The 17695-nt window shown below is 42.1% G+C and overlaps 3 protein-coding genes across 5 annotated transcripts in view; all 3 read left to right on the top strand.

The window, feature by feature from the left end:
- coro1ca (coronin, actin binding protein, 1Ca) overlaps positions 1-7500 on the top strand; it is a 37531-nt gene extending 30031 nt beyond the window's left edge. For all 3 annotated transcript variants that reach the window (XM_005473336.4, XM_005473337.4, XM_003451646.5), the window contains 8 exons: positions 451-580; positions 682-863; positions 2229-2348; positions 3038-3142; positions 3262-3407; positions 3613-3670; positions 3792-4034; positions 4919-7500. In XM_005473336.4, the coding sequence (XP_005473393.1) occupies positions 451-580; positions 682-863; positions 2229-2348; positions 3038-3142; positions 3262-3407; positions 3613-3670; positions 3792-4034; positions 4919-5038 (1104 nt within the window). In that variant the 3' untranslated portion in view covers positions 5039-7500. The remainder of the gene's footprint in view (positions 1-450; positions 581-681; positions 864-2228; positions 2349-3037; positions 3143-3261; positions 3408-3612; positions 3671-3791; positions 4035-4918) is intronic.
- A 119-nt stretch (positions 7501-7619) lies between these two features.
- LOC102077599 (transmembrane protein 119a) lies at positions 7620-14411 on the top strand. Its single transcript, XM_005473338.4, has 2 exons — positions 7620-9206; positions 11158-14411. Exon 2 carries the CDS (start codon positions 11172-11174, stop codon positions 11925-11927), a length of 756 nt encoding a protein of 251 aa, XP_005473395.1. The 5' UTR covers positions 7620-9206; positions 11158-11171; the 3' UTR covers positions 11928-14411.
- Positions 14412-16309: 1898 nt separating this feature from the next.
- Positions 16310-17680, top strand: tmem119a (transmembrane protein 119a). Its single transcript, XM_013275334.1, has one exon. The coding sequence runs from the start codon at positions 16310-16312 to the stop codon at positions 17678-17680; it is 1371 nt and encodes a 456-aa protein (XP_013130788.1).
- The last annotated feature ends 15 nt before the right edge of the window (positions 17681-17695 follow it).

A 17695-nucleotide genomic window follows, 5' to 3' on the forward strand; every position in this document is an offset into this window, starting at 1 on the left:
CGGTGTTATTTCTCCTGAGACCAAAAACATGTTAGCTTAATTGTCTTGTCATTGTTCCCTAAACCATGGCAATGGGTTACATCTGGAGTTAGTTCCCTATGGTCTACAGTGGCTAACCACTGCTCCTGATAATACTGTGTTAAATGTAGAGGAGTTTCCCTTTGGGGATCAATAAAGGGTATCATTGTGTGTTCATGAGTTTCCTGTGTAACTGTATTTTGCTAAGTCTGACTGTGTGTACCAGTCAATAAAGAACATGCTGTGAATTCTTAGTGATTGCTGCCCCCCTCTGGTTCCTTTTTGTAATTACAGTTTAGATCCAGTAATCATTTTAATTGCTAGACTGGGTTCAGCATAATCATCATGAAATCCTTTAGAATAATTTTGTTTCATACTCCAAAGAATTTTCACTGTCTGCTCTCAGTTTCTGACTTCCTGGTCTCTTTACAGGTGTGGCAGATTCCGGAGAATGGCCTAGTCACTTCCATGTCTGAGCCAGTGGTGATACTGGAGGGCCACTCCAAGCGTGTGGGCATCATCACATGGCATCCAACAGCACGAAACATCCTCCTTAGTGCAGGTAAGAGCTCTGGCAGTGTTTCCAAATCTATAAAACAATGCTGCCTTCAAAACTTGATCAGATTGAACACAAATCTCACCATTACCTTCATCCGTCACCAGGTTGTGATAACCAGATAATCATTTGGAATGTGGGCACCGGTGAGGCCATGATCAACCTGGAGGACATGCATCCTGATGTCATTTACAACGTGTGCTGGAACCGCAATGGAAGCCTTATCTGCACTGCCTGCAAGGACAAGTCCATCCGTGTCATTGACCCCCGCAAGCAGGAGATTGTTGGTGTAAGTAGTTTGCAAATAAATTATTATATTTTCTGTTTTTATATTGAACTGTATCTGAAGTATTTAAAAGGTAAATATGAATTCAGGTGCAGGGATTTCTGATTTGGAAGTAGAGAGACTAGTAAGCCCCGGTTTGGTAACCTTGTTCCCTTAAAATTGTTGTTAGCTGTGAGTCTGAATTATGACTGGATAAGCTTACCAGGCAGTTTTAGTTTGGATTCAGACCAAGGACTGTCATGGGAAATGGTAATTTGCTACACCTTGGTAGCAAATTACCATTTCCCATGGCTTCCTTGGCGGCTGTAAGCACCTGAGACAATGGGCAGTAACAGCACCTAAAGTGTAATAACAAGTACAGTTGCATTAAAATTTTGCTGTGAATGTAGGAGGGGGAAAAAAGACAGCCAGAGTGAAGCCAGCATTGCATTTGAGTTAGTTTATCAGGTTAATGATATAACATAGACCACCAAAAATCAGAATCCAAGTAGTGTCGGAAAGTGGGTTTTTTTTTGTTTATTTATTTATTGTTAAATAAGAGGTTATGTTGAAATGCCTTAACTTGATTGATAGTGTTGTAGAATTAAAGTGGTATTTGCTTGTATCATCCTCAGCCTCTTAAATTTCTGGTATTGTGACACCCTGTTGATGCTGGGTCACGCTTCCCTTTGATCTCACAGCAGTTTCAGTTCTTTGTGGTGTGGATTGGACAAGATGCTGCTCCAGTGTTGACATGATTGCATCACATCATTGTGACAGCTTCTGATTTAATGCGTTGATTCTCCTGTTCTGTGACATCCCAAACATGCTCTGTTGGAATCGTACGAAATCTTTCCTTGGCCCTAAAAGCCAAGGATTCATGCTGGGATTTGTAGATTCATGGAGTTTATAACCAAAGCCTGAGCCTTCCTTGGCAGAACTAAAACTGAGAAACATCACACCAAACCATGTTTTTCCAATCTTCAGCTGCTCACATTGAATCAGTGCAGAACTGTGCTTAGTGGAGTTTTGTTTAAGCTGTTCTGATGAAACTTTGGAGGCCGTTGTGGTGAAAATCCCATCCGTATCAGAAATGTTGAATATTTCTGATACAGTCACCCCACATTTAAAATCGCCCATGCCAGAATTTTTCTTTCATAAAACATCAAAAATCTTAATATGCAGACACAAGTCCAGATTATTTCACTTCTGCCTAATGATTGTCTGATTAAATGATCACACCAGTAAGCAGGTTTATGAGTGTTCCTAATAAAGTGTTCAGTAAGTGTCGTGTAGATGACTCTGACCTCAGCAGAAACAAACACGATGAACTGCAGATGAAGCAGTAACATGGACACGCAGGGCTAACCATTAACCTCTATTTCACAGGAGAAAGAGAAGGCGCACGAGGGCGCTCGCCCCATGAGGGCCATTTTCCTTAATGATGGAAACATCCTCACCACTGGCTTCAGTCGCATGAGTGAGAGACAGCTGGCTCTCTGGAATACGGTAAGCAGCTTCACTGCACTACAGACGTTTCTATATATCCTGGCATATAGAGCATCCTTTGCTGGCATCCTCTTCAGATCACTTTTATTCATATAGCACCAAATTACAACAGCGGTCGCTTCAAAACGCTTTATATTGTAAGCTAAAGACCATAAAATAGAAAGAACCCCAACAATCACACGACAGTCTGTGAGCAAGCAGTTGGTGACAGTGAGAAGAAAAAAATCCCTTTTAACAGGAAGAAACCGCCAACAGAACCAGGCTCAGCGAGAGCAGCCATCTGCTACAACCAGTTGGGGGTTAGAGGAGGGAGATGAGACAAAAAACACGCTGTAGAAGGGAGCCAGAGGCTAATAATTAACGATTAAATGCAGAGTGGTGTATGAACATAATATGAGTGAAAAGAGGTGGGTAAGGAACAAATGCTTAGTACATCATGGGAATCCCCCTTCAGCGTGATTAAGGGAGGATTCATGGTCACCCCATCACTATAAGGTTTGTTACTGATCATTGCTGTTGACATGATAAATTTGTGTGAGTTATGAGGGCTTCACAGTTGATTAAAGATCTATTTCCACACCTGTAGCTCTTCTGTTTGCCTCATTGTGGATTTGTATTAAAACACAGCTTTACATACCGTTTTTGAACAGTATTGCCTCAAATAATCTTTCTTCTGTTTTTGTTTTAAGCAAAACTTGGAGGAGCCGATGACCGTCAATGAGATGGACACCAGCAATGGAGTGCTTCTGCCCTTCTATGACCCAGACACCAATGTCGTTTACCTCTGTGGAAAGGTGAGTTTCCTTTTAAGCACCCAATAATCAAATCAGTTGCATTGTTATAACACAAAGCTGAATGTCTCAATTTATATATGCACACATTAGAAATAAAACACTTGTTTATATCCTGACAGGGAGACAGCAGCATCCGTTACTTTGAAATCACAGACGAGGCTCCCTATGTTCATTTTCTGAACACCTTTGCCAGCAAGGAGCCCCAGAGGGGCATGGGCTACATGCCAAAGAGGGGCCTCGATGTCAATAAGTGTGAAATTGCAAGGTAACCCAAGACTGGTCCTAAATCATCATCTCTGAAACCAGAAACCGTTTTGATTTTATTCCATCATCTCTAATGTGGAGTTCATAAATTGACCACTAGGAGGCAAACTATAACCGTGATATAATCATCCACAGGAAACTGCTGTTGCTTTTGTTGTGTAATGATGTATTGAACTGTGAGTAACACCTGAATTTGTATGTTGCAGGTTCTATAAACTGCATGAAAGAAAGTGTGAGCCTATTGTGATGACTGTGCCTAGAAAGGTGAGTCCTCGCCCTAACACACTACTTTGCAGCAGCTTTTAGACCTCTAATCTACTCTTTAAATCACAAGTACCACAAGGTCTTTTTCCTCACAACTTATTGCGCTGTTCTCCCCCATCAGTCGGACCTGTTTCAGGACGACTTGTACCCAGACACAGCTGGTCCAGATCCTGCTTTGGAGGCTGAGGAATGGTTTGAAGGCAAGAACGGAGACCCCATTCTCATCTCCCTGAAGAATGGCTACGTCCCGGGCAAGAACCGTGAATTCAAGGTGGTCAAAAAGAACGCTTTGGACAACAAGGTCACCAAGAACTCAGAGAACTCGAGCTCTTCCAACAAGTCCTCCCACCCAGCTCCATCAATTGTGAGTGTTTGCTTTCATCAGTTTGTCCAGTTAAAACCGGTTTAACAGTACGTTGTCACTCAGCCTCAGAAGTGAAGTGTCAAGGAGTAAAGTTGTGTTTTAACAGTTATTTATTTTGCATGATTAGATTAAACAGTAGATTGAGATGCCTTATTTCAGTCTTACACTGTATATGTTGAGGTCTCTGCATGTTGGTCATGCTATGCCACTGTCTCATCTCCTTGCGTTCACCTCCTAGCATTAGATTTTTTATTTTTTTTTTTATTAGTCATGGCAGATTGCTACCAAACTTAGATGACGTGGTTTGTAAATGTTACTCGTCCCACTCTGGCCCACAGAGTGAGAGGTCTTTCGCTGCTCTGGGCTCCTGCTCCTGGGCGTCCAGCTGCACCTCACCCACAACACAGCCTGGGTCCCTGCCCATGTGTCTGTGTGCAGGTCTGCTCTGTAATCACAGCCCACTGGACTCCAGTGGTGTTGAAAGATGTTAACCCTCAGACTGCCAGATCCTACCACACTTGATTTAAAACAAAACGCTGCAAAATGTTGGATGAAACAGCTTGGGATGTTGTCCCAAAGGGCCTTACATGTAGCACAGATCAGAGAGTGGTCTGCTTTAAGGTCATTCTTGCTAGGGGAAATGAGGCTTTCGGTTTAAGGACACTTTAAGTAAATGGATTTTCTTGATCTTAAGTTAAAAGTTGATTTTAAATAAACTAAGCCTGCCACAATCTGTTAGGGAGTGGATTTAACTCGACTCTCACTCCTTGTGAATCCATTTTTCTATTATCTGCAGTATTCATGGGTGCAGTCATTAAGCTCAGCTTCATAAAGATGGTTAAAAGCCCGTGAAGTCTCACTTTTGTCTCTCGTATCTTTCACAGAAATCTGAAGCCAAGCTGGAGGAGATCTTGAAAGAAATCAGGTCCCTTAAGGACATGATCAGCAGTCAAGAAAAGCGAATCGTCCAACTTGAAGAGCAGATGTCCAAACTTGCCATTTAAGGACCCTTTTGCCCGACCCGCTACAATTCAGGACGCTCCACTGGCTGGGGGTGGGGGTGGGCGGGAACACTCACTGCCTATCTCAATGACAGTGTTTCGTCTGCCTAGCAAAGATCCCTAGCAACATTCCAGATGAACTTTTTCTTAGCCAGCTCCCAACCCTCAGTTTAAAACAGGTGGAATAAGAAGAACATGTGGCAGATTTAGTAGAAAATACTTTCTTTTTGGTGGCAAAGGACTATTCCTTTTATTCTGTGGCAGTCTTTTTTTTCTTTTTCTTTTTTTTAAATTGTGTCTACTTGTATAAAAAGATCTTACATAATTCTTTGCATTTTAGAATAATGATCAAGAAAACCATGCCAACAGCCCCCCACCCCCCAATTTATCATTGTATAGCATCGTGTTTTATAAGTAGGCCTCAGTGTTTGATGTTAGCCCAGCTCCAAAATTAAGACATTGCCAAATCTGGACTTTTGTTTACACTTCCTTAACAGTATTTTTTTTAAGTGCAGAAAAAAATCAGTGATGCACTATGAAATTAACATAACTTAATTGGATGGTTCTGAAAGAGAGACTGACAGATTAAATTTTGTAGTTAAAAGAAAATACATTCCAGGTTGCCACAGCTGACACCAAACACTCAGACACAACCTTAAGTGACTAATTCTTGCTGTCTTTGTTGAAGCTGCAGAAATCCACACTTCGCCTCTGCTGTTTCCTTTCATTACTGTCGCTTTTCCATCATTCCGACTGTGGACGTAATAGTCCAAGTAGACATGCATTCCTTTCTACCTTGCTTTACTAACATGCACTCTGCACTTATTCAAGAAAGTGACACATTCCACAATTCCCATTGGCTGTTCTTGGTATGAGGGGAAAAACACACTCACTGCGGTGACTCAGTTGCACTGCTTGGTTGTTGGGATTCTTTATGTGGTGCCCATGGAAAGACGAGCTTTTGCATTTTCATTCTTTCTGCGAGGAAAAACTGCAACCCGATTGTTTGGGTTTGCTCAGCACATCACTGTAGTCAAGTGCAGTGGGCTTATTTTTTTGTCACTGCTCTTTTGTTTGCTACGCCATCTCATGTCTGTGTTTTCTGTACAAGCACAAAAGAAAGTTTTCTAAAATGACATCAAATAATCCCGCAGCTACTTGACTGCTTTTAACCATCTGATGTTAAAGCTGGCTTGACCTCAAAGGCTTAATCTGGGTCCTCATGTCTTTGGCCTTTTAGGTACCAGCAGCTGTAGACTTTCCTCTACAGAGTTTTCCTTTAATTCAGAAGAAGTAAGTAGTTGGGTTATTGCTTCAGTGTTCAATTAAATCCTGTTTCTTGTTCCAGCTGTTTCTACATCCCTCTTAGCACTTCCACATCTTGGTTATTTCTCAGATGCCCCAATTTAGTGCAGTCAAATTGGAAAACGAATCATATTTTTCAACCTGAGTTGTTGTTGTTGTTTTTTTTGTTTTTTAAGATCGTTTCCCTGTGGGAAGCTGAGACGGGTAATGGTTCAATCTGTTGTTTGCCTTTAATAAATGTTACCACTGTAAAGACCTGAAAGTGCCATAGAGGTGACCCTGGAAGTGTTTTATTTTGTTTTTGTTTCTTTGTAGGTCGACTGTTCTGTGAGTAGTTTTGTGGAATAAATGGAGGCGAGGTGCCTGGAGTTTAAACCCACTTTGAGGTGCTATACTCAGTACAAAATTCAGAGGACTCAGTTTCTTACGTACTGTGTGACATCATGAAGTCCTGCCAGTCCATAATAAAGTTCACCAGGCAGCATTACTTTGTCAGGGTTTGTCAAACACATTGTGCCCCCGACGCTGTGACACTTTCCTTTGGGGTACAAGCTTAAAATGTAAAATGATGTAAAACCAGGGATCTGTCAGCTGAGTCATCAATAATCTGAGAATATTAGTGACAGGAAATCTAGAGTGTGATGCATGTTTGGCTGACACTGGTCATACTGCCATATCTTTTATATGAGACTGCCACTCTCTGGGTTAGCACTGTTGGCACGAGAGCGGAGTTTTGAGGAGTAGTAGCTAATAGAGATCCAAAGGGACACTGTAGGTGGAAAAATAAATGTGTTGAAAGATAGATGTATGTTTGTAATTGAGGTCTAGAAAATGAGTGAGAGCTGTGTAAATAACGTGACCATATATCTGTATTTTTTTTGCTCCCCATTTATTTTGTTTTGTGGATGTGCTGAAGAGGGTATTTGTGTGGGAGGTGGATTTTTAAACGTTTCCCCCTGTTTGTGTTCCTTGCACCTTGGCATCATGAGAAAAGCAGAGCCTCTGTTGCGTCGGAGGTTATCAAGAAAGAAAATCTGATGAAAAACGAACCAGGATGAAAGCCTCGTGTGGAGGTCTGCTCAGCATTTTTGTTCATTATTCTTGCTTCAAATATCAAACCATTGATTATAAGAAAAATTAATAAAGAATTTTTAAAATGAGTTCATTGTTCAGTTGTTAATTAGCAAATACACAGATTAATGATCAATATGACACCTTAACACTCACTGGACACTTTATTAGGTACACAGTATTACTGGGTTGGACCCCCCCTTTACAGAACTGCTTTAATTCTTCTTGGCACAGTCAACATGCATTCCCCAAAGTCTTGAGCTATTTCTCATTTCTTTGTGTTGCTTGGAAAATAGTTGCAGTGATTTTTATCATTTGAATAAAGTACAATTCAATTCTGAGTTCATACAGTTCTAACAAGCTTGAAACTCAATATTTGGTATGAGCCATCCTTAAGCTGGACTAACTGAAGGCAAAAATCATCTCTCACATCTTGTGTCGGGTCTTAGCTAGATTTTTTTTTTTTTCTTATGCGCTTAAGCACATAGATGTGTGCAGGTTTTGGCCAACAGTTCTTTGGGAATCACCTTGTTGGTGCAAAAATGCTAGTTTGTGCCTGTCACACTTTAATCTTTACCATTTTCTACAGATTCAACTAAAGAAATAGTTACTACGAGCCTCTAATAACACCTACTTTATTCCAAAGTGGCTAAATATATAACTTGGTTCTTTGTTTGTTATGTGCAAACACAACACCGGTTCATCCCTTGAGTGAGGTGCCTTTTTTTTTTTTAATGCATGGATGATTCATAGGTCAGTGTTAAGTGGCTTAAAAAAGAAAAACATTCCTGTGAAAATGGACAGGTACAAGAACTGGACTGAAAATGAATGAAAAAGCAGCCAATGTCCAAAGAAAACTTTGAAAGATTTCCAGAAAATGGCCTTCAGAAACTATTTCTTAAGACCACTTTGAGAAAGGTTTGGCTCCCTGGGGAAAAAAACAACTGTAATTGACACTTTTACACAGTACTGTGTAACAAGACGAGAAACATGAGCACCCTTAAATAAATGCCCTGCAAGTTAAACAGTTATCCAGTGCTCCTAAAAGTCCATTAAGTTCATATATTTGCTCTGTACATGTGTTTCAGGATGAAAAGAGTGCTTTCTCCCTGTACTGGTCTTGTATGCCCTGCAGAGACAGGCTGTAATCAGCAGGAACGTAATTAGAGAGTATTCAGTGCAGGCCAAAAAAAAGTTGTGGAACTCGCCCCACCAAGAATAGAAATACCCTTTTCCGAAGAACTTGAGTATAACATGTACCAACTGCAACATATTTGTTTTAAAGATAAACACTGAGGCTAAAGTTGTATCCGTCAGTCAGACCGTGAATGGACGAGCACATACTGTGGCAAATTAGCCTTTCATTGCAAATAAAGACTATTTCCATTTGTAGAGCATCCTGTGTATCTTTTGTCCTATCACCATGCTCAGGTCAAATGTTTCTCAAAAAAAAAAACATATGTAGGATAAAAATATCTGGTCCCAAATGGCCGGCTACATGAACTTACTAAGAGTTGGGCTGTTGGAGGATAGAAAGTTCAGAAAGAAGGAAAAAGAGGGAGGAGAACCTGAAGATGGAGGGCTGGACATGAGTTTGAGGTGAGGATACGTTTAAGAGCTCAGTAAAACAACAAGTCAGCACAAGTCAGCGGGGAGGGCGAATGCTCGGAAACTGTCTTCCACTCTTACTTTCTCGTCTGTCTGTCTTGTCTTGTCTCCCCCTTTCCCCCCTCTGTCTGCAGTCTTACTCGCTGCTTTGTGCTGCACAGAAGAGAAGCCGAGGCTAGCACATCCTGTAAGTATACATTTTGAAATTAAGTTAAAGAGAAGCCAAATATTTTCAGGATGTTTGACCTTTCATACGTTGTACTTTTATACATTCGTTTCACGAGTGGCAAATAGTGATGAAGAAATAAATGAAGTCTGAATGTACTTTTGATTGTGCAAAAATACATTCGGATTCAACTATTTTATGTAATAGATTCAAATTTTGCACACTTTTCACATAATCCAATTGTAAATCATGTGATGCATCACTACAGATTAAACTATGATGATAATCCTGTGCTATAATATACTCACTACAAGGGAAAACTGCTCAACATGCAACTGTAATAGTAGTAATATTGCAGCAAAGGTTAAAGGGGTCTTTGGTACAGTTCTTAAATACTTCTATAGTTTTGAATGCAGGACTTATTTATGGATTATTTTCTTCTGAATACTTCCTCTTTAAAAAAACCAAAACTAAATGTCTAACCTTGAATCTGCACCGTGTACCAGGTAGCCACAATTGTATGTCAAGAAATATTTGAGATGGTCTAACATTTGTTTAGTAAGTTGCTGCACACTAGGTCATCAGGCTGAATGTGAGATAGGTATATGTGTAAAATATGGCTCTGCATGTTCAAAGTTTTTTCATGTAATTAAGTTTAGAAAAGCTTTAAAATGTCACAAATTAGAAGGCTTTGAGCTGAAGGTAAGGGCGACCCTCTAGTGAAATACAGGAAATGTAATTTTAGCTGTAATTATGGGGACTTAAGGGGCAGGGCCGTCCTAGAGCTGTACATTCAAGGATGGAGACGCAGCCCGCCATCTGGTGAAGCACAGTACATGCTGTATGTTTGACCACACTGGGAAGGGGAGCTTGTCTTTACAGCTTAGCACTGTGTAATTACAGACTGGGTTAAAGAGTTAAACAGGTTTGCAGAGCTAACAGACTCACTGGTTTCGGTTAAATCTTCTCAGTGAGAAGAAGCCAAAAAGAAAAGGATGGAGAAATGTAACACTGTGCAAGCTGGGAGGTTTATTCACTCAGTCGTGGTGTAAATGCAGCTTTTCCTGGAAGCAGAAATATCCTCAGCGAGACTGTGCTGCTGTGGGCTGGTGAACAGCAGCTGCTGCCCAGCGTAAATATAGAGGCGAGCGCCGCAGGTCTCCCACGCCTCTGTGCTCGCTTTAGAATACAGTTTCCTCCTGGCTTTGGTGTGGTGGATGGGTGGCCTCCCTCTGCTTTACAAATTATAAGGCCTCCAGCTCCAAACTCACTGTCTCCACCCCGAGTAAGTAATGGCTACTCTGCTGTCTGCTAAAATAGATCTGGTCCAGGAGAGGGAGAGGCAGCAAATGAAAAACCCGGGTCAAGATGGATACCAGTCACACTTGAGATGTGATATGGTAAATATTTAGGGTGAGTGAGGAGCTTAAGATAAAGAGTAGCAACAGAGGCTTTCGTCCTACCAGCACCTGAAAACCAGGAGTCACTGCAACAGGCTGCTGGTCTTAAGGGAAACAGTCAGAGCGCATTAAAACTAAAGCTATAACATTTTACGTCTTCCTAATGTGTGAGGATGAAACCAACAAGATTTAGAGCTGTTTTAGAGGAGCTGTTGGACACACTGTCATCCATCAGAATGAAGCCAAGCTGGATTTTTTCCTCAGTTTCCAGCTCTGATGCAAGGTTAGATTAAAAATAAAATAGCCAACAGAGCACTACACGTGTGCACTACACTTGCCACCAGAGACAGAGACGGTACAACCAGAAACGTGTACGCCAAAAATCTTACCCAAATTCTGGACACACTGGGTAACCTATCGACAGAAGACAGGACCACATGCCTTCTGATCAGATATTAAAGTTGACAGAGGCAGTCCCAAATCTTTTCACCAAATAATTAACTTTATTCTTTCAGTGACTTCGAGTCTATGTGCTGCCTGAAATTAAAAGCATCCTCTTGTTGTTTCTGCAGGACTCAAAGAGAAGATGAAGTCTCACTTGGTGTTTCAGGTCTCCTGTGTGACCCTGCTCTCGCTGTGCTGCTCTGTGTGTCACGCCACACCTCTGTTCTACAACATATCCATGGACGGCAGCGGGGATGAAGCCGAGCTGGAGCTCCTTTTCCCGGTGTCTTTCTCCACCCGCGTGCCTGTTCACGTTACCGCTGCTACTGGGGCTCCCACTCTCACCAACACCATAACCACCACCATGATCCGTCTGAAGGACTACGTCCTGACCCGAGTAGTGGACTTCCTGCAGGAGAACATGCTCATCATCATCGTGGTGACCTCTCTTCTCATTGTCATGGTCTTCATCATCTGCTGTGCCTCTGCAATGAGTCACAAGCGCAAGCTGGAGGCCTATAAGCCCCTACCTCATCCACCCAGGAAGTATACGGCTGATAAAGCCGGAGGACGCAAGGATTCAAGCGACCTGCAGGAGAAACCGTACGCAGTCGATCACGTCAAGAGGGTCCAGACTCAGGGCATGTCCTCCCCGAAGAACCTGCGCATGCCCACCAAGGCGCTGGTGGGAGAGAGAGGGAGAGACGTCCGGTCATCACCTCGACAGGAGGTCAGAAAGGTCAGAGATACAGAGGCGGTAGAAAAGCGGAGAGAGGAACCAAAACACAAAGAGAAGGTGAAGCACAGGGAGGAGGTTCAGCAGAGCTCCAGTCCCAGCACCAGCTCCAGCTCCAGTCAGCCAGTCTGCACCTGCCATCTGAAAAAAGGCCACCACTAGGTCACAGTGGTGGGCTTTCTCGCTTTTTAAACAAGATCAGAAACGGGCAAAGGCAAAATGTGTCCTCAAAATGTGTTTTCATTAGAATAGCCTTACAGAGGGAAATAGGTCTATATTTAAGTGAAGTCATGCCTCATGAAGAAAAATTACCCATCATTAAAGTCTAAGATCTAGATTTAAATATACAGTGAAGAGGATTATTACCCGAATCACTGGTTACTGAAAAGTTTACAAAAGGTACAGCTTAAATTGTTTGATTGATAAGCAGGCATGAGGAAAGATAGCAGCATACTGAGACCCTTTTAACGGCCACTTTGTCTTCAGGTGCCGAAAACAACCTGAGCTCAGCACGGCAAGCACATGATTTTTCTTTTTCCTGTAATTACTGAAAAAAACATAACACCACTGTGCTACTGAGGCAGTAAAACTTTATATAATAAGTATTCTTTTCCTGTGAATAACACTTTCAAAGGGAACAAAAATAAAGTATTATTCCACATACCTGCCCAAAGGAATCTCCTCATTATGTCCTGCTGGAGTGAAAACATCTGGATCCGTCATTTAGAGCAACACGTTCGGTGCTGTAAATAAGTCAAGGTGAAATGTCAGTAAACTTGACGCGATAAGCAGCAAAACGTTCTTTTTATATTTACAGTTATATTTACTTCATCTTGTTTGCATCGGGTTGTTAAGTTTTATATGATTATCGTATTTTATTTTAAAAACCAAAACGTATAAACAAAAGTAAACATTTTTAACTGTGTTATTTTTAGGTATCTGAATAAATGTTCTGTATAAATTACCACAAATCTACTATGTGTACTGCATGTCATGGTAAAAAGAGATCACAGTGTGTTTCAGTTCTAAGGTTTCACGTATCAGGACATATTAAAGAACGATCAGGTCTTAAAATGAAAAACTCGCCCAAAATGCAGAAGCAGAGTGTGAAACATTAAGTAGGCTCCTTTAGCAGCGATAATCTGAAGTCATCGTTTTCTGAATGCCTTTATGAATCTCTCACCTCGTTGTGGAGGAAGTTTGGGCCATTCTTCTTTACAGCAGTGCTTCAGTTCATTGAGGTTTGTGGGTATTTGGTTATCCGCAGCTCTTTCGAAGGTCTTCCTGCAGCATTACAATCGAGCTGAGATCTGAAATTTGGCTGAACCATTGCAACAATCTGTCTGAAAAAGAAAAGAATCATTCTGTTGTAGATTTGATGTTGTGTTTGGGATCATTGTCCTGATGTATTACCAAATTTAGGCCAAGCGTAAGCTGTCAGACAGATGGTCTCACATTAGACTCAACAATACTTTGGTATGCAGAGGAATTCATGGTGAACACAGTGGCTGCAACCACCGTGCTTGACAGTTGTTATGAAGTGTTTGTGCTGATATGCTGTGTTCGGTTTTCCCCAAACATGGTGCTGTGCACAGTGACCACACATGTCTGCTTTGGTCTTGTGGTTTAATCAGATGTAACTCAAACCTAAGCATCTCTACTGGCAACCCTTCCAAATAAGCCACATTTGTTAAGTCTTTTTTTGATAATTGTTTTGTCATGAACTTTAACATTTAACATGCTAACTGAGGCCTGCACACTCTGAGGTGTAGATCTTGGTGGCCGGGGACCTTGTGGTGAATTTGCTGGGACATTTTCCACTTGTGAATTATATTTCTCACTGTAGAGTGATGGAGTTCACTTTGATGGAAGTGACCTCATGACCTTTCCCACACTGATGACTGTTGCTGATGTATTTCATCCTCAGCATTGTGTTAACACACCTGAATACCACAGACCTACAAACCTCTGATTTTATGAACGTGCCAATGATTAGTTAATCAAATGCATTTGATCAGCAGTACCTGGCTGTTAGTTACCCACTTACTTCATAATGGAAGGGTGGACTTAGTTTTCACACACTGCTTCTGCATTTTGGCTTAGTCTTTGTTAAATCAATGACATGTTGTAATATGTCACAAGATGCTGTTCTGAACTGGCTTGAACTGAAAGAGGGTGCGCTTTCTTTGTACAATGACTGTACATATTTATTTGGCTTACACCTTTGACCTGCTCTCAATGGGCAAATGTATTTAAAAAAAAAGTAGGGAGTAGAAAACAAATGTTTAAGTTTTTCTTTTAAATAATTAGTACATTTATGTATACGATAAATTATGCTTTTTTTATTTTAAGTGTAAAAGTTTGAAATGTGAGTAGAAGGATAGACAGTTGGCGTGTTTAGCTTACGTGTATAGGCTTGACAGATGCATATTTGTCTCTCTTATCTGATTTTATTTGATTAAATTACTCTGTCCTGTTGTTAAGTTAATGACCTTGAGTCTCTAATCTAAGCCTGAATTATGTGCCAATGCTTTTGTCATGCTGACATACTGTTTTCCGCCTAACCTCAACCACAGTTGCTTTCTTTTTGACACTTGAATTGTTTACAAAAAGACCGTTTTGTTTTGCATATATTTAATAAAGCTATCGAAAAAGATGTCTCTAAGTGCTGTAAATGAAGCAGCGTAAATGGCTGAAGCTACGCCAAATGAAGCACAGATACAACCCTGTGGAAACCTACAATTAGAAAAGGCGAGGAAGGTCCCGGAAAAAAAGAGGACAATCTCAACGTGCACATTATGTTCCACTTGGAAATCTGTAATTTTGACCTGTGTCCACACAGAAATCACTGGTAACTATTTTAAGGTAATTACCGAAATGCCAGATCTGTGATATCTGCTCTGTGATGATATAAGCTGTCTTCTCTTTTCACATTTCAAACCCCTGATCTGCAAAAGAAAAAAAAAACCCCAAAACCCACTGCCAGAGCTTTCTGATTGGCCAGGATGAAGCCGCTGGCACCATCACCTTGCAGGACTGCAGACGAAGGTACTCGAGCCTGGAGATGACGAGAGCCCCTTTTGTCCTTTGCTGGCAAATGTACAGAATTGTTTAATATTTCAATAGCAGTAATCCAGATACATACGGACCCTTTGGCACAAAACAAGAGCTCATGTATTGTTTATACAAATCTTGGGGACCCTGATTTGTTCCCATCAGAATCATGATAAGAAGTCGAATCCCTTTTGTTCCATATTTTGAGCAAGTAATGAAATATTGATGCTGTATGAAGAGTGGAACTCTTTCAGTTATGTATTTTAATATATCTTATTTCCAGTGTGACATGGATAAATCATGATGCCATCTGAAATCTGTTTAAAAAAAATGTAGAAAATTCATAAGAATGTTTTTTTTTTTTAATCCTTAAACATAAAACTCCTTTCAGGTCTTAAGTAGGTCAAACTGCCAAAGATCAAACAGGACATGATAGCACACCAGCTGAAAAGCAAGTGTAACCATGTGGTGGCTGAAACGTGAGCCCAGACAGAGCCTTACACCGGGCTCAGATTCCCTGCTCTTTTATCAATGAGGTGCTAAATAATTCGAGAAAATGCTACCCCCTTACTTTCACTCTTCCTTCCAGAAAGATGCAAACCACGGGACCACCCAGCGCCGCTCTCTTGTAGCACATCTTCACTAAAGTCACTAAGTTCAATAACCTCCACCTTAGCTGGGCTCCAACAGGAGAATATTTAGGACATCCTTTTTTTCATACCATTTTTTTTCTGAATGTCTTTTGTATTTTCAGCTTGTTCATAATAAAACAGCTGACGAATAAAAGGACTTCTCGGTCAGTTTGGATGGAGAAGATGATCAAGAACAGGTAACAGAGCTCCTTAAGGCTGTCATTAAACTTTGATGAGCATCTGCCTGGAATTATCAGCAACGTCGGTTATCTTTAGAGGGACGGTCGATCACTTAGGGAGCATGGGAAAGCACTCCTGCCTGTCTCTTTGGAGGAGCAGATAATACACAGAAAGAAGAATGGTAAGTGAGGCAGTTTTCACTCTTTGGCATCACTTTCTAACAAGTGACACCTTATCATGGGCTTTTAAGACGTAAGAAGTGGCTTTATAAATAGTTTTGGCAATTCCATGAATGGTTTTTACACTCTGCAGCTCTTTTCCATAAGGTCATTACATGTACCAGAGTGTGCTGGTGGAGTACTGGTGTTAATAAATGGTTCATTAACCTATAATAAAGCTGCTTTTGGCTGTTTCCTTATTCACAAGGGATTACCACAGCAGATGGCTCCACGTGTTTGTTTTGGCAGAGTTTCTATATCAGATGCACTTCCTGATGCAACCCCAGTGGGATTTGGCTGTCCTTCCTGGATCAAACCAGGGATCTTTCAGCTGCTTATTAACCTTTAATAAAGCCATATTATAACATTATACCCCTTCCTTTATAGAACTTTTAGAGGAACCATATCCTCTAAATGCATCTAACTGCTCTTCTGTCCTGCATTATTCTTGCAGTGAGTCATGCTTTGGTGCAGATGTGGTGTCCTGCTGGCTCTCTGCATCTGTCCTCTAGCCTGCCTTGCAGTGTCTCCCTGTCCTACTGGGTGCTGCTGCCCTCGCCCAGGATTTCTGGTTCTGTGTGAGTCACTAGGCCTGAGATCACTCCCTCGCTCGGTTCCTCTCAGTACCTCAGCTCTATCTGTGGCCAGAAACCAGCTCTGTAATGTGGACCACCAGCTCTGGCCCTTCTCCGGCCTCCAGGAGCTTAGCCTCAGTCACAATCTGCTAGCCCGCTTCCCTCGTGGCCTGCCTCCCAGCCTGGAGTCCCTGCAGCTGCAAGAAAACCGCATTACTTACATCACCTCAGGTGTCCTGAGGCAGCTGGGAAACCTCACTCGCCTGGACTTAGAGGACAACCGTATTCGTGCCATCCAGCCCGGGGCACTTCAGGGTCTCCACAAGCTGCAGGTCCTGACACTGAAGGGGAACAGGCTTACAAGTCTCCCCCTGAATCTTCCACCATCACTGACCCATTTAGACCTCTCAGAAAACTGCATCTCTGCCTTGGACCTGCCCTCACTGTCTGCTCTGGTCAACCTGCAGGTCCTGAAGATCAACAGCAACTGCCTGCGGTCAGTCCCAGAGAGCGCCTTCGACAGCCTGCCACGTCTCAGATCTGTGGACCTCACCAACAACCTGTGGGTGTGCGAGTGTGACATTCTATATCTGTACCGCTGGCTGCTGAGCGGTAGGCTTAAGATGGCCACAGACATTGTGTGCACAGAGCCTGATCATCTTGCCCACCGTCTGCTTCTGAATCTCTCTGTCGTGGCCATTTGTCCTCGTGTCCTGAAGCCAAATGACAGGACACATGAACGTGACCTCAGCTCTGCACAGGAGAGGACGCTAACAGCGCAGCCAGCAGAGAAAATATCAAAACTAACCACTAATGGACTGCTTTCCGAAGCTCTAAACAGTAATCAAGACTCTCCCAAGACACGTGTCTTGCACTACTCTTTAGAGACTCTTACCTATGAGGAGTGTTTATCCCTAAATAACAGTCAGTCAGTCAGCCCCTTCCATTTAAAGACTACTACTTCTCTCCCTGAGGAGGAACAGAGGTGCAGAGACAACATCACAGCTCGATACCCTCAGAGTAATGTAACCCCTGCTGAGGGGACACAGTTCTTGCTTTCCACACACAGAGATGCACTCGTGCCCACTCTCGTCCCACAGCCGTTCACTCAGCAGGCCACTGCAGCGATCATCTCTCTGCTGGTTGTGCTGTGTGTGTTAGTGGCTCTCGTAATGCTGGCAGTGCTGCTCGTGCTGAAAAAGGTGCTCGTGCGTCAGCAGAGGGTAGCTCCTGCTGATTCAGGATCAGCAGGATGACATTTACACACACAC

The sequence above is a fragment of the Oreochromis niloticus genome, linkage group LG12 (assembly GCF_001858045.2).
Source record: "Oreochromis niloticus isolate F11D_XX linkage group LG12, O_niloticus_UMD_NMBU, whole genome shotgun sequence".
Lineage (NCBI taxonomy): Eukaryota > Metazoa > Chordata > Actinopteri > Cichliformes > Cichlidae > Oreochromis > Oreochromis niloticus.